The 17,465-nt window shown below is 35.3% G+C and overlaps 1 protein-coding gene across 1 annotated transcript; it reads left to right on the plus strand.

The window, feature by feature from the left end:
• Positions 1–391: 391 nt before the first annotated feature.
• Positions 392–15,901, plus strand: LOC128992501 (trafficking protein particle complex subunit 2). The gene is made up of 3 exons (XM_054416096.1): positions 392–701; positions 13,835–14,068; positions 15,528–15,901. Exons 1-3 carry the CDS (start codon positions 612–614, stop codon positions 15,624–15,626), a joined length of 423 nt encoding a protein of 140 aa, XP_054272071.1. The 5' UTR covers positions 392–611; the 3' UTR covers positions 15,627–15,901.
• The last annotated feature ends 1,564 nt before the right edge of the window (positions 15,902–17,465 follow it).

The raw sequence follows: 17,465 nt of genomic DNA on the forward strand, positions 1-17,465 counted from the left end.
TATGATAGGAATGCAATTTAGGAGGTGAGGATTGGCTTTGGCTTTGCTCTTGCTTGGCGTCTTGGAGGGACATCAGCAGAAATCGGTCGACGGTTGGTTGTCGTTGTCGCCTTGTCGTCGACGTCGATCCAGTGGTTGACTGGTTTGGTTATCGAAAACGATCTGTTTGGTCGGTTGACAATCGATTGGTCGATATGGTTACGAAAAAAATGTCAACACTGTGTTGGTGATAAAATGGGCACCTGTTTGGACGCCGTCTAGAGGGGAGGTGGAGGGAGAATCATTTCCCCCACTCCGCAGCGCCAGGGGACAACATCGTGATGATTTAGCGAAGGTTTAGACTCCAGTGTCAGTGAGTGTCATTGTCTTGTCGTCTTGTCATTCTTGTCTCTCTATCACAACTCACAGCCACAGCAGCAACTGTCTGTTTCTGTCTGTCATGTCAATCCAGCCACACAGAATGACAGAATCAGAATAGTATATTATAGAATTAGTCAACAGTCAACACACCTCAACAATAATATTATATTAACATCAGCAATGCATACAAATTTTGAATAGGTTGGCTTTAAAATACTTTTGGAATTTGATATTTTGTTTAACTACTGTAAATGGCAGGAACGTATTATTTTGTGATCGTTGGTCATGAGGATAACCCAGTTTTTGAAGTTGAATTCTCCCCTCCAACTAAAGATTTGAAGGTTTGTTTTTACTATTATGCTCTTTTGTTTAGCTCACCTCGTTGTCTTTATAGATTATGGTAATGGATTAATATTAATGATGATTATAACCAGGCCCACCCCTTCCTTTAGGCCTAATCTGCTTTTTTATTGTTGATGACATATTTTCTCTAGGCCCTAGTATATAGCCATTAAAAAGACCTAAACTAGCCTACAATGGATTGTTTAGCTAGCAACATTTTAGTTGCCATTAGGTATGAGCTATTAATTAAGTTAACAGCTGTGTAAGTTACCTAAGGAATATATCGGCCTTAGTCACTAACAAGACTACAAGATCGCGCCACTCATCCTTCACTCATATTTGGGTTCAAATACGCACATAGTGGTGTCCCCATCTTCAATAATTCATAATTGATACTATAGGTGCCCCCAAACAAATTTTTAATTTTGATATCTTAGTTTATATGTTTTTACGGTAATTATTTACCCTATTTACTTACACTGGGATTTGCTGTAGTTTTGGTATGTCTACTTACAGTATTTTTAACGCTGAATCCAAAAATGCAATCAGTTTTGGTCGGAGAGAATCCTAAGTGGCCGTACAGTTATATAATTAATATTAAGCTTCAGTTTTGTTGATTTATTAACATATTTGTGGTATGGACGAGTCCAAGATCTAGTGGTGACTAACACTAAAAGGGTTGGAAGGTTTGTGGAGTGGAAACAGCTGTCAGTTGTTTACATTCTATTAAACAGACAAAACCACACACGACACCATGAGAGCAAAATCAGAGTTACAATATGCAATAACTAGATTTTAAAAAGAAAATGAACTTTGGTGCTGTTTATAAAATACAATAAATCAACTACCATATATAAACTATTAATCACATGAACATAAATTATAAAACAAAGTAGAATTTATTCACGTAAAATATCAGTAAGAAGCTAGGCCACTGCCGACATGATCATCGTCCTCATTCCAATCCTCAACCATTGGCTAATGCCTCAACGTCTGGTAATGAACGTGCCATAGTGCATAATCCCATAGTACATAATCCGTGTCTAAAAGTGAAAACGTGCCACAGTGCATAATTTAATGTATCAGCAACTAATAAATGATGTTACATAATCTAATCTAATCCAACCTAACCCAACCCAACCTTAATATTAATGTTTAAATCACTTTTATGTCAGAAAAGGCATGTGAGGAAGATAGGTCGGACTTTATGCGGATTCGTGACTGTATTAAGTCCTTTGAAGTGAGGTTAGATTCTAAGGTAAGTTAAAGGTTAGGTTAAAATGAACCGACTCATTAATTTATGCAACGCATTTTTGATATCGTTATTTCATTCTGTTTCACCCACTATTTAATTGTGCAAAAACAGTCTGGAAGTTGCATAAATTAATGAGTCTGTTCATTAACCTAACCTTTACCTTCCTAATCTAACCTCACTTCAAAATACCTAATACAGTCACGAATCCACATAAAACCCGACCTACCTTCCTCACATGCCTAAATAAGAACTGATTATTTGGTTTCAAAACGAATTGATTTGATTTAATTCCGCATTAGATCAAGTATAAACAGTTGTTTGCTCTTCTCACTCAGTCCTCACTCCTCACTCTTCACTCAGTAGTCAGTACGGACCCGTCCAGACCACGCCATATTACCATAACCTTCAGTACCGCTCAATTATCCTGAGATTTGTAATCCTAACCTTCGTTTTACAGCCACTACGGCCACTTAGGAATCTCTCCGACAAAAACTGATTGCATTTTTGGATTCAGCGTTAAAAATACTGTAAGTAGACATATAAAAATTACATCATATCCCAGTGTAAATACGGTAAATATTTGCCATTTTTACCTCCTGAATCCAAATATACCATTAATTTTACCGCTGATGAATATTATTTAAGATATCGCCGTAAAAGTATACAAAATTAAAATAAACAAGGTAGAATGGATGACATTTACAAGTGGAATGAACTGTGGATGAAGTAAGTCTACAGCTGATTGTTAACACTGTCCCTCACAGACAAGCAATGGTAGGCTAGTGACAACTTTATTAGCTATAGTTGAATAGATTACTGAATAGGACCGAAACCAGTTCGAGTCGGGTGGGGTGAGGACAAGCGACATCCAATCAGCTTTCAGAAAACTGTCCACTGTTGCCAAGTTGTGCCATGCACTCAGTCTTTGCCCGACAGCCGGCCTGTGCATTTAGAGTGTATCCTTGTGTTTTCTCAAGAAATTGCCTTAAGCGGCCCACACACTACACATGCATTGCACACCATGCAAGCACGTCGTGCCAAAAACAGACGAAACGGGCAAGTGTGTGGTTGAATACCGTGCAAGCACGGCGTGCATTGGCATGGCACGGTGAAAATCAAAATGAGTTTGATTTTTGGCGTGCCGTGCGAAAGTCTAGTCAATGATAATATTTTGTAATCAATGATGTTATTCTTCTCATCATCTATGTTCTCTCTTCAATTGACCAGCGTAGCAGACAGACTAGCAGTAGTGCAGCACAGTATTGGTTTTGTTATTCTACTAGTTCTAGTACCTTGAGGTAGCCTATTTTATAAAAAATATGCCTACTTATTTAAATTCATTTTCTTAGATTTCCCTACTGCTCTGTCAAACGACTGACTTGACTTACTTATGCATTAAAAGTGGGTAGCGTCAATAATTTTTTACCTGCAGATAGTTTATTCTAGGCTACTGAGTAGGCTAGAATATAATCGATAGAAACATCCTGTTACAAATTTATTATGGTTGCTTCCATAGTGTAATGGCCTATAATACTATGGGGAAACAGCACTGAAGCTCAAAGAATCTTTATGTTACAAAAACGAGCAGTAAGAACCATCTGTAAAATGAGAGGTCGGGATTCCTGCCGAGATACCTTCAAGGAACTTGGCATTTTAACTCTACCAGCAGTTTATATTCTGGAATGTGCCGTTACTGTCAAAGCCAAGCCTGAATGTTTTACCATCAACAATAGTATTCACAACTATAACACCATACAAGCACAAAATCTACATGTACAACAAGTAAGAACAGCATTAGTTAAAAAAAGTCCCTATCACATGTGCATAAAATTATACAATAGGCTAGTTTACCTCAAAATTTAAAAAATGAAGATCAAAATGGCCTCAAGAAAATATTAAAAATGTACCTGGTAGAGAAGAAAATATATAATGTAAAAGAATTCCTGGAAGAGTAACAGAATAAGAGAAATGAAGAGTAAATATAATTAAGTATAATTAAATATAATTAAGAGTAAATACATTGACGACCGTAGATACGCTTCCAGTGGGATATAAAAAAAAGGCTATTGTATTTTTCTCTATTTTTTTCTCTCTTAAGTGAGGCACCAATGTTTTTTAGAATGGCCTTACCTGTCGGGCAAACATGGCTTCTCTCCGGGTAGATCTTATAACAAACTTGATCATGTTTCACTCCGACATCATTTCCCCGTTCATCTGGAATACTGCTCAGTAGTGTGGACCCCATACCAAATCAATCTTCAAGAAAGGCTTCAGTCAATACAGACTCGTTTTATCCGCCTGGTGGGTTTTTCGCCTTGGATACCACTACGTAGATGTTCCAGTGAGTGCCTTGGCAGCTGTCATGGATCTTCGTACGCTGGTGTCTAGGAGGAAAATCTTCCATCTAATGTTCCTACATAGACTTGTCAACGGAGAGATTCTCTGCCCGGAGTTGCTTGAGCGGATTAGTTTCCATGTTCCTGCGGGTACCAGATCAAGTTCTTTGCTAGGTCTTACCATGCTAGGCTTTATGAACAGAACAGTGCTATTGCTCGCATACAAGATCTGGGGAACTCTCTGCCTCCTGAAATTGATCTCTTCAACTGCAGCGCCACATGCTTCAAGAGATTGATCAGCTCACTTCCACTGGATTAGTGAAGATCTGTCTACTCCAAGACTTGTCATTAGTAGTACTGTATTACTCTTTCATTCAGATTTTGAAATTCTTCTTATGTTGTTTGTAATGTTCACATTCTCTTTATTCTTCTCATCGTTCTTATTGTTATGCCATTGTTATTCTTATTGTTATTGTTATTAATGTTGTTACACTTTTTGTTATTATTAAGTCATAATTGAAGCCAAAAAGTTGTATTTATGAAAGTTGTACTAACAGTTACCTGGCGCGCGTTGCTGCGCTAACAACAAAATAATAAAAATTTGCAATAAAAAATAACAAAATGCTAGGCCTATATCAAAAATAAATACCCCTGCCGCAAGAACCTGCAGACTAAGCAAATTTCCATTTGTCTGTATTGATTTCCAATTAAATCTATTTAAATAACATTAGGTTTAACAAGTACCTAGGTTTGCTGCTACAAGGAAACTAATAAAGTGTATTTTTTAGTAAAATATTAATAGCTTAGTACAAAATAAATAAATTTGCCAAGTTTGATCAAAATATATCCATAAACAAGCAAATTGCAACATTTTACATTATTCTCCATAAGAATAACATGGGCATTTTAGATTTACAATTTTTAAATTGTATATATATCTATATATATAGCCTATATATTTGTACAAATTGTGTTTTTGGCCTCTGGGGACATCAAAATGAAAAAGTAAATCGATCCCGGGCCAAGGTCTTACTGTGCCACCTACGGTAATAACTACTTCCCTATAGGGAAATTCGCTAGAATAGAATATTGATGATTGTTGCTTCGATCAAGTTTGGCATCATTTTTTTAATCGTCAGTTTGGTTCCGTTGCACAGCTTGGGTTGATTTAAGTTTCGCATTAGTATTATTGGAGTTCCTTCTTTTAATGACAGTAATATGGTAGGTTAATGACAAATTGAGGGCATTTGAATACCTGAGATACCACACACGATTATTATTCACTTAATAATTTATGTTATTGTTGATATATGTATATAGTGAAGTCCATGTTTAGAGGTATTACTCTTTGGTCTTTGTGTATTCTCTTTTAAGTGTATTTGATTTCCGATTCAGAATAAAAGATGTCGGCTCATTAACTGCAGCCTAAATGTATTTCTGTCGATGTTAATTACAATTTATAATAAATAGTATTGAAACTTCAATTGTGTTTTTATTTAAAACATGAAACATGGTGTCTTATAAGTGGGATACAAATAAATTCAAGTGCGTGAGTAATAAATTAACATAAAAATGTGTTATAACAATGAGTGAGTCGGAAGATGAAAACGTGCTTCAACAAACTGAACAAAGGACTGTGTCTAGAAAAACTGAAAATTTCACAATGGTTCCATGCAATCTTCAGAATTTTAATTTCGAGGGCAATTTAGCCGAAAATTGGAAGCACTGGTATCAGAAATTTGAGATTTATCTCTTGGCTTCTAACCTAAATTCTGAAAATGACGCTAGGAAGGTTGCTCTACTACATACATAATTTGGGTGACAAATGCATAGACATTTTCAATTCGTTCAACCTCTCATCCGAAGATGCAAAAAAGTACAACGTGGTGGTAAGTAAATTTGAAAACCATTTCTCGCCTAAGAAAAACCTCACGGTTCTGAGACATAAATTTCTAAATAGGAAACAGCTGCCATCTGAATTCATCGATAGTTTCTATACAGACTTAGTTAACTTGAGCCTCGCTTGTGAATTTGACTCTGTCCGCGAAAGTCTTGTTTGCGATGTCTTAATATCAGGGCTTAACTCTCAAAACCAGAATGTCAGGGAACGATTATTGAGAGAACCGGAGATTAACTTGGAGAAGACTTCAGCAATCTGTAAAGCTGCTGAACTGTCTAAACAACACATCAGAGAACTTGAAGCAGAACACAATGTCCATACAGTAAACGTCCATAAGCAACGAGAGAGGGGTTACCAACAACCACAAACGTTCAGACAGAAACAGGTTTATCAGGACCAACGGAACAAATTTCATCCACCGTCACAGCAGAAATCAACTGGGACAGGTAGGCCTAACAAAAGTACAAGTGCTAAGAAGTTTATTTCAAACTGCCGTAATTGTGGGAAAAATCACGGTATTAACAAGTAGTGCTCTGCGTATGGCTTAGTGTGCTATAAGTGTGGTAAAAACAACCACTTTGCCAGTGTATGCAAATCAGCCAAAAAGGTTTGTGAAGTAGGCCTAAGTTTAGATTCTAATTCGAGAGATGTAGCTACAAGGCAAGGTAGGCAAGACAGTTCTTCTAAAAGTACTTGTGCACAAGAATATTTTTCAATTGATACGGTATCGCTCACATCTGAATCTATATCTAATTATGTGATTGACAAAAACTTTTTATTCAGTAATATATGTTCAGTTAATGATTCTGTTCCTAAAAATTACATGTGTAAATCCAGGGCTAATGAATTGCTAGAGAATTTGAACATTAGGGAACACACAATATCATTTAAAATAGATACAGGTGCTCAGACAAATATCCCAATTGATTTGTTTAATAGGCTAGGCCTATCAAAGGCATTAATACGCACCTCAAATATAAATCTTAGTACACTAACTGGTGAAAAAATACCGGTACTAGGTATTGTAGATTTAGATTGCTCTTTCAACAGGAAAATGTTCTGTATTACTTTTGTAATAGTTGATGTGAAATGTTCGCCAATTTTAGGCTTAAATTCTTGTCGCGTGTTAGGTCTTATAGCAGCCTACAACGGTCAGGTATTGTCTGATGTTAAGAACCAAAGTGTAAATAATATTGTTCTAGGTCAAAATATGCATAGGCCTAATGAAAGTGTACATTCTGTTAGTAGCATTTTGAATGAATATAGCTCACTTTTTGATGGTAGTATTGGTAACATTCCTATAACAGTTCATTTGTCATTAAGTGAAGATGCTAAGCCTATTATTGAACCATGTCGTAGAGTACCATTCGCTTTGTTAAATCCTTTGAAAAATGAACTTGAATTAATGGAAGCTAATGGAATTATTGTAAAAGAAAATGAACCTACAGAATAAGTTCACAGTTTAGTTTTGATAAACAAAAAAAATTCTGGACTAAAGGTAGTATTAGATCCAAGAAACCTGAATAAGTATATACAAAGAACACACTGTCAAATGCCAACTATAGATGAAGTGTCATCAAAGTTTAATAATTGTAAGATATTTTCAACTCTTGATGCAAGCAGTGCATTTTGGATGCTTAAGTTGGATAATATTAGTAGCAAGTTGTGTACGTTTAATACACCTTTTGGTAGATATAGATACCTTCGTTTGCCATATGGTATCTCAAGTGCACCGGATATATTTCATTCTACTGTATCTCAAATATTTGAAGGTATTGATGGTGTAGTCACCTACATAGATGACATTTGCATAGGTGCTCCTGATAAACAAACACATGATTTAAGATTAAAGGAAGTATTAAAAAGAGCTAAGGATTTTAATATTAAGTTTAACTCTAGGAAATGTAAATTTGCTGAGAGTGAAGTTTTGTTTTTGGGTCATCGGTTTACTGAGTATGGTTTAACTCCGGATCCTTCTAAGCTTAAAGCTGTACAGGAGATGCCAATACCTAAAGATCGTAAAGACTTGGAGAGATTTTTAGGAGTTACCAATTACTTATCAAAGTTTATTCCAAATTATTCGACTGTAACATCTCCTTTGCGAGTTCTTTCACATAAAGATGTTTTATTTCAATGGAATGCCGAACAACAAAATGCATTTTTGACTTTAAAGTCTTTGTTAGTATCTCCTCCTGTTTTATCATATTATGACCCAAGTAAGCCAATAACATTGTCTATAGATTGTTCCTCAACTGGTTTAGGTGCTGTATTGTTATGTGGTGATAATCCAATTGCGTATGCGTCTAGAGCGCTCACTAAGACTCAGTCAAATTATTGTCAGATAGAACGAGAAATGCTAGCCATAGTTTTTGGTTGCACTAGATTTCACCAATTTATTTTCTCTAGGAAAGTAACTGTTGAAACTGATCACAAACCCTTAGAATGTTTGTTTAGGAAGCCCATTACTGCTGCTCCTTTAAGATTACAGCGAATGATGCTAAAAGTTCAACGCTATGACTTAATTGTTGTATACAAGCCAGGTAAATTGATGTATATAGCTGATACACTGTCACGTGCAGCACTTCCAGTAGAAGGTAAAGAAGATATTGATGTTTTAGATGAGGACATCATTTGTGAGGTAAATATGTTAAAATCTTATCTTCCCGTGCCTGAAAGTAAACTAAACCTGCTAAGAGAAAAAACCAGTTCAGATGAATGTCTAGGTATTTTAAAGATGTATATATCTAAAGGTTGGCCTCAAAAGCCTGAAGTCAGTAATATGGTTTTACCATTTTGGAGTATTAAACATGATCTTCATGTTGTAGATGATCTTGTTTTCAAAAATCAATCTATTGTTGTACCTAGTTCACTTCATAAAATGATGCTTGAAAGTTTGCATTGTGGCCATGTAGGAAAACAAACATGTGAGATTAGGGCACGCAATTTATTGTATTGGCCCACCTTACATAAAGACATTGAAAGTTTTGTAAATAAATGTAGTGTTTGTGCTAAGTTTAAGCCTATGAATGCAAAAGAACCGTTGTTGTTTCATGATGTACCAGATTTGCCTTGGCATAAAGTGTCAGGTGACATTTTTGAGTTTGATAACCAATATTTTCTTGTACTAATGGACTATTATTCTAAATATATTGAGTTAGTATCTTTGTCAGACATAACTTCAAAAACTGTAATCGAGAAATGCAAATCAATATTTGCTCGCCATGGAATTCCTGTTACTTTAGTAGTTGATTCAGGAAGTCAATTCACTTCTAACGCTTTTCACGAGTTTTCTGTGTTGTACGATTTTAAGCTAGTGATAGTTAGTCCAAAACACTCTCAATCTAATGGTCAAGCTGAGTCAGGTGTCAAAATAGCAAAAAATTTACTGAAGAAAACAAAAGAATCTAAGTCTGATGTGTATCTTGCATTGTTAAGTTATCGTAACACTAGTAAACAATATCAACCTTCACCAGCAGAGTTAATGTTTAGTAGAAAACTCAATGGCCTATTGCCACTGTCTAAAAGTAGTTTGCAGTACTAAAACAAGTAAGTAACAAAACCTAACAAAATTTTGTCAGACAAGAGAAAAGATTGTATTAAAAAGTACTATGATAGAAATAGCAAAGAGTTACCCTCTTTAAATGTAGGAGACAAAGTGTATTTTAAGAAAACTGTTGATTCACCTTGGACATCAGGAAAAGTAGTAAAAAAAAATAGAATCCCCAGATCCTATGTTTTGTCTGATGAGAAAGATAAAATGTTTGTAAGAAATAGGAAGATGATTAGGCCAGATTTGTCTAATGATACAGGTAATGAAACCATAATGCCTGAAACAAGTCCTAAGTCAGATTCACAAATCAGTTTGTCAGGTACTAATGGTAATAGTCTTATTTCTCCGCAAAGTAGTCCAGTGTTGTTTCAAAGACCAGTAGGCCTAACTCCTAGAATTTTATCAGAAGAACAAATTGTTAAAAGTTTCGATGGTTGTGTAAGCCGAAAGGGTAGATTGATAAGAAATCCAAAGCGGTTGTCTTATGATTAGGTTTTGGTGTATATTTTGTTAGACTTGAAAGGAAAATGTTAAAGTTGTATTTTGGAAAGTTAAAATGTTCAATTTTGTAAAAGAGAGGGGATGTTGATATATGTATATAGTGAAGTCCATATTTAGAGGTATTACTCTTTGGTCTTTGTGTATTCTCTTTTAAGTGTATTTGATTTCCGATTCAGAATAAAAGATGTCGGCTCATTAACTGCAGCCTAAATGTATTTCTGTCGATGTTAATTACAATTTATAATAAATAGTATTGAAACTTCAATTGTGTTTTTATTTAAAACATGAAACAGTTATATCGTGTGGGTATAGAACGAGATAAAAAAATATTAAGGCATTGACATCCTTTTTATTGTTAATAATACTTTGACAAAGGTTTTTACTATTTATGTTTACATATTTAATAGTGGAGAATTTAAATGTTGTTGAGTGCACAGGTGTGGTGTGATTGGGGTTTAATATATTTGGACTTATCCAAAAGTAAAATAGTTTTCAGTGCTGCATTCTGTGGAAACAGTGTGTAACTATTCCCTAATACAGGATAATAATAATATATTTGGTTCTTACTTACTTACTTCTTACCATCTACGCAATCGGGGGCGATACTTCATTACAACCGTTTTGGAGATAACTCCATCGTAAGGTGCGTATTGGTACACTAAATTATAGTCTTGTTTATGTTATTTTGTTTATGTTGTTTGTTTGTGTTACTATAGTTTAGTGTACCACTACGCACCTGACGATGGAGTTATCTCCGAAACGACCATAATGAAGTATCGCCCCTGATTGCGTAGACGGTAAGAACCAAATATATTAAAATATTTGGTTTTACATTACCAGTTCCAAAAGTAACCTTCATCAACGTGTTACATGTTTCGGCGAGCTACCATTGTCAAACACTTCGTTACAGGAATATACAATAATTCCGCTTGAATAGCTTCGTTCTCATTACACATTACACTACAAACAACATTTACACACGACACACATGACATATGTATCACGAGTATACAACATTGCTGGTACACTCATTGTTCCCGCTTGTGTACCGGCAATGTTGTATACTCGTGAAGGCCTATATTATACTAAAAGTATTTTTTTTAATGTCATGCGTGCCGTGTGTAAATGTCGTTTATTGTGTAATGTGTAATGAGAAAGAAGCTATTCAAGCGGAATTATTTTATATTCCTGTAACAAAGTGTTTGACAATGCCAGCTCGCCGAAACATGTAACCAATGAAGGTTACTTTTGGAACTGATAAAAGAAAATGTAAAACCAAATATTTGATATATTACAGTTCCGGGGCTACAACAATGCATCCAAATATATTATTATTATATTTTCACACAATCTGCCACACTTAGGAATATAATACAGAATGTTGTGATCATTCAAACCTACAAAAAAGTTGTTGAAAGTAAACATCTTCTTTTAAATCTATATATTAATTTGAAACTGTTTTTCTTTGTCATAGCTATTTTGAGAGAACGGCTGGGCGTAGAAACTCGGTAGAGGTGTCTAAAGAAAGGTCTTGGTCTGTAGATGAGCCATCAAAAGAGAAACGTGGCAAATTCCCTTGGGGCTCTGCCCCAGTGGCCTTTGAATTCCCACCCCATGTTATTCTTATGGAGGAAAAACTGGGTTTTTGTCCCAGCTAATTTGAGAGAACGGCTGGGCGTAGAAACTTGGTAGGGGTGTCTAAAGAAAGGTATTGGTCAGTACGTGAGCTCTCAAAAGATAAACGAGGTAAATTTCTTTGGGGCTCTGCCCCAGTGGCCTTTAAAGTTCACTCAGCAATTTTGTTTACATTTCGACCATATGGATAATTTTACACTACTTTTAATGAACCAGCTGTTAATATTAAAATTGTATTCAAAGGTCTACTGAAACTGTCAAAATTCAATGTTTACATTATTATTTATGATTTTAAATGGATTCTCCACTGCATGGCAAGTTTTTTTTATAGTTTCAACAAAATGATGAATTTATGATACGTTTTAAATGTTTTGTTCGAAAATCTATGCTTTATTGCTCTTAGAAAATTTTAAATTGTGAAATAAGTGTGACATATCAATTTCAAAGGAACATATAACTATTCCTTATCGGGTTAGCTTATATATATTGTAAGGTTGGCACTTGCCTTTTTTTTCCTACTTTCAATCATCATTTATTTTTAAATTCAAGAAAGAACACCTGAGATTCATTTATTGGTATAACAGTTTTTGATAATCGGGTTGAAAATTGTGTCATAGATGAGTACGTTGAGGATGAGAGCTGTGTTCAAGTTTTGGAATAGACTAACTACGGAGTCTATGGTTTTGGTAAAGTAGGTGAACTAATGTCAATTCAGGTATTAAAAAAAATGTGTACACAGTTTTTACTTTGATGTACACATGTAGCTAGGTCGAACAACGCATTTAAACCTCACTACATACAAAACAGTGTAGTGAAACACAACACTACACAACAGTGTCATCACATCTCATCGCATTTGCATAATTTGTTACCAGACTAGGTTATGGATTTGGTTCCTCAAATGTTCAAGATTTGTAATAAAATTTCCTACAATTATGGTTAATTCCAATCCACGAAATACATGCACAGCTTTATGTGATCTATATGGCCAAGGCAAAACTACCCCACAAGTTAATGAATTATCAAGTAAGAACAGGATGATTAAATACATGGGTCGATGTGGCAAGAGAAGGAATTAAAATTGCTGAGATCGAAGTAAGAATGTTACTGCTTTCTAGAGAATCAGATATTTTTATCAAACAAAAAACTGATTTAATATGCTGATATAATTATATGACCAAAGATGAAGATTACTTATAAATCAGGATACAATCTGAATGATTTTCCTAAAGCAGATGGAATTAGTGGTTAGTAATAAAATTGACTCTTTCCGTAACATGATAGACTAATTATATCAACTCATTCTCCCATATAGTGAAAGTGGCTTTGTATGAAACAAACTCATGAACAAACAATTATAAGACTCCTAAAAAACCCTTAGGGCAACCTAAAGCCGATAAAAAGGTAGGAAATATTGTGTTAAACAAATTCATCAATCACGTTTTTTAGGGAACACAATCGTCATACTTATTAATGCTTATCCTCCCTTCATTTAACTAAGATTTTAATGACTTCACTCTATCAATCGCAGTTAGCTGAATTTACATAAAACCTCAAGATTAACCGTCGATTTCGACGGGGTTCCACTAGTTATATTAATTTGTAAACATTGTAGTTCCAAAAGTCTGACATTGGCCCCCTTAAAACCCTCTGGGGCGGAGCCCTTTTGACAGATCTGCACCAAACTTCACACAAACCATCCTTGAATAATGCTTAATAATGCTTGAAGATTCATTAAAATCTGTTGAGCAGTTTCGGAGTTCATAGGGTACATACACACATACATACCTACTTCGTCTTTTATAGATATAGATTATAGATTATGATCATGTTATATAATGGTTTGTCTGTTAAATAAATAAATTAACAATGATACAGTAATATCAAGGCCCTTGTCCAGGTTTACTACTACTAAGTTTTGCTCTTTAATATTTTTAATGAACATGATTTTACAGAAGGAAGACCACCGCCACTTGAATCAGTTTGTGGCTCATGCAGCTCTGGATTTGGTTGATGAACACATGTGGAAGACCAATCACATGTACTTGAAGAATGTTGATAAATTCAACCAATGGTTCGTGTCCGCCTTTGTCACAGCTAGCCATATGAGGTTCATTATGGTGCACGACACTAAGAATGAAGACGGCATCAAGAACTTCTTCATGGAAATTTATGAGATGTATATAAAAGTATGTATATTTTTATTTTCAAACTTAAACCACTTGTATGTGTAGACTTACTATAGTCCTCGCCACCCTAACTTGGTGCAGCCCAAGGCCGCTCTAGGTATACAGCGTGCGGCCTTGGGCTGCACCAAGTTAGGTTATGTCCAATGTGCAGCCCAAAGCGGCACGCCGTATACCTAATGCGGCCTTGGGCTGCCTCAAGTTAGGGTGGCGAGGACTATAGTCTACACAGTTGTCTAAAGGCAGTGAAATACTTTTATGGGATGAGTCAATAGTGCAAGCCAGTGGTGACCGTAGAGATGAGATAGTAATGTTATCTGGTCCAGAACCTGCCATGTCTGACTGAGGCTACATACCCCCAGACTCCCGGGAAGGGGGGCAAAGCTGTTTAAAGTACAGGGTGTTACTCACCCTATAGCCAGGCCTGCTTAATAGGAAATAAAATTCTAAAGTTTTTTTCCTTGTAATACCAACAGTGTCCTATAAAATATATACCTATAGGTACTCTGTTCACAAAATTTAGGCTGTTTGAGGGAAAGCTTCCCATTAATTTTATTACTTAATATATGGAAAGTAAATAAAAGAAACGTCTTATAACACTTATAACATATATTTACGCTTATAATGTTACTCACAAGACGTGCGTAAATATATGTTTTAAGTGTTATAAGACGTTTCTTTTATTTACTTTCCGTAAATTTAATAACACGTACAATGCTGATCAAGAAGTTATTTAATATATGGCACAGCTGATTTATATTTTGGCAAACCCCAGCTGTTGAGCTATTATTTTTAAAGGTAGGTTCAAGTAGAGGGGATAGATGTCTTCCCCTAAAACCGCCTAAATTTTGTGAATGGAAGATACACTGTAATATGGTAGTGATAGGAGGTAGTATAAAAACCAATTTAATATAGCGTCTAATGAGGGAATATTTGCCGCAAAATGTTTAACCCTCCTTGGGTGCATTTGATTTTGAAACACCAGAGGTGACTCATATACAATCATAGACATATCATAGACAATAGACTATGATCGTTATCATATAGGCTATTCTTTGAGAATATTACAGCTGTCCAAAGGTGTAAAGTTTGTATTTGAGTTGATCAAATATCGTCAACAATCACTTTTATTGTATGTACTGCCATAGACAAAAAGAGTAAAATATATACTGTCAGCCGTGCTGCGGTTATCATGGTTACCATAGGTTCTGGCGGACACCGCTGGGAGCGCCGTGTAGTTTACGTTGCCCGTACATCGTAACTACATGGCACTCCCAGCGATGTGCAGCAGAACCTATGGTAACCGCAGCACAGCTGGCGGTCTGTATTTAATTTTTTTTGTCTATGGTACTACATCCACCCTCAATATATTAAGATGTTAGTATGATTTTCTTAAATAATCTAAGTAAAATAATCCATTCATACAGTTTTGTTGCAATTAAATAACTTTTTTATGTTTCAGTACTTGATGAATCCTTTCTACAATATCAACACTCCTATCAAATGTCCTTCATTTGAAAAGAAGGCACAGTTCTATGGAAGAAAGTTTTTGGTTGGCTAGTTAAAAAAGTGCTAGTGACAGAAGGAACAATCTTTTTTAAATACATCAGCCATAATTTGGGTGTGGTTTATGAGAAAAAACTGAACGCTTTATTGTAAAAATTATAATTGAGCTATGTGCTTTAACAGAGCCTAGAAGTCATATCAAAGTTTACATTGTACAGTTGTTTAGGGTTCATGTAAGTATGTATTTTAGATTGTATATAATTGGTTTATTTACTTTGTATTTAACTTCTGCCATAATGAATATAAAAAAACTAAATAATATATAAATTGTCTTTATAACCTTTGAATCTTATATTGGTGTTTTCCTCTTTGTGATTGTATATCCATAGGTTTGATAGTCCCAATAGTTTATGAACACCTTATCACTATCCACTTTTGCCTATATACACGTGTGACCTAATAAAACGTTAACTTACAACTGTTTATGCCCGGAATTCTTTACAAAAATGAATTTAAGCTGACATTAAATGTGCTGCAATCTGAGAGAGAAGCTGTGAATTACTTTACTGAAGCTTTAGGTACACTAGTATTGACAGAGTCAATCAATCCACCAATAACCGTTTGGGGACGCCACCTAGGAACGTATTTGAACCCAAACATGACTGAAAGATGAGCGTAGAATAGTGTGAGATGATCTGTGTGGCTTTGTTACTGACCAAGATCAGCTGTTTCATTAGCCAGGATCAAAACTCAATGACCAGGAACAGCTGGGTTCAGTTTCAAACCAAAAGCTTGATAAACTGTTTAGTTTTTATCAATAGCCAAGAGGTCATGACTGTTGCCTTACCATCAACATGTCAGGCCCAGAGATCGAGGGTTGGAATTCTGGATCAGTGATCTGGTGTATGACTCATGGGGAGTTTAGAGGTATAGCCTGATGGAAGGGTCCCACCTAAATAAACGGTGGACAGCTTGGATGGAAGGTTGATTGGGAAGTCTTAATCAAGCTGTACTTCTACGTTTCAAAGCTTTTTAAACTATAATCATTCATTCATTATCATAAATTGTGGTCTATAATTAACGGATCATTGTAAAATAAATGTAAATCAGCTGTTATTACGTGTAGAATTTTCATTGTTGTATTAAACAACAACAAATATAATGGCATTTGAGAAATCATGGATCGTTGGACAGTACAACACCATGCCTTTTGCATTGAAGCCTTTTAAAAAAATAACGAGTATGTGATTGTATCTCAGCGGTTATTTCAAAATCATTTCAACAACCTTCATGATGGTGCGGTTCCCTCTAAGAATACTATCTATAGGTGGGTGTTTAATTTAATAACTAAGGGACCTGTTCTCAAGAATAAATCTCCGGGTAAGTCAAAGTCTGTACGTACAGATGAGGAAATTGCAAGAGTTTGGAAATCTGTTCTCTGAAGTCAAAAAAGATCAGCAAGAAAACATTCTGTTGCTTTAGGTGTTTCTAGGACTAGTTCACATTGTATTTTACATGACGATTTAAATTTATATCCATACAAACTGGTTGTTGCACAGAAGCTCAATCAAGGTGACCCTAGATTACGTCTGGTGTTTTGTCAAAGACTCTTTCAGCATATTGAAGGAAAAAAAACCTTCTGGAATGCCTTATATAATGTCACTTATAATTAAAATAGGCTTCAATGCAAAAGGCATGGTGTTCTACTGTTTGACGATCCATGATTACTCAAACATTTGATGTTGTTTAATACAACAGTGAAAAATCTACGAGTAACAACAGCTGATTGACATATTTTGAAAATTATCCGATATTTATGGACCACCCGTTACTAATACGGCACAACACACACAATTACATAGAGATTCATGGAGAAAAATGTTGTGTGAAGGCA

The sequence above is a fragment of the Macrosteles quadrilineatus genome, unplaced genomic scaffold, assembly GCF_028750875.1.
Source record: "Macrosteles quadrilineatus isolate MER2022 unplaced genomic scaffold, UCM_ALF_1.0 Scaffold_4__1_contigs__length_99947679, whole genome shotgun sequence".
Lineage (NCBI taxonomy): Eukaryota > Metazoa > Arthropoda > Insecta > Hemiptera > Cicadellidae > Macrosteles > Macrosteles quadrilineatus.

Coding starts and splice junctions, on each gene's coding strand:
- LOC128992501 (XM_054416096.1), top strand. CDS start 612: ATGGCAGGAACGTATTATTTTGTGATCGTTGGTCATGAGGATAACCCA. Junction 702..13,834: donor CTCCAACTAAAGATTTGAAG/GTTTGTTTTTAC, acceptor ATGATTTTACAG/AAGGAAGACCACCGCCACTT. Junction 14,069..15,527: donor TTTATGAGATGTATATAAAA/GTATGTATATTT, acceptor TTTATGTTTCAG/TACTTGATGAATCCTTTCTA.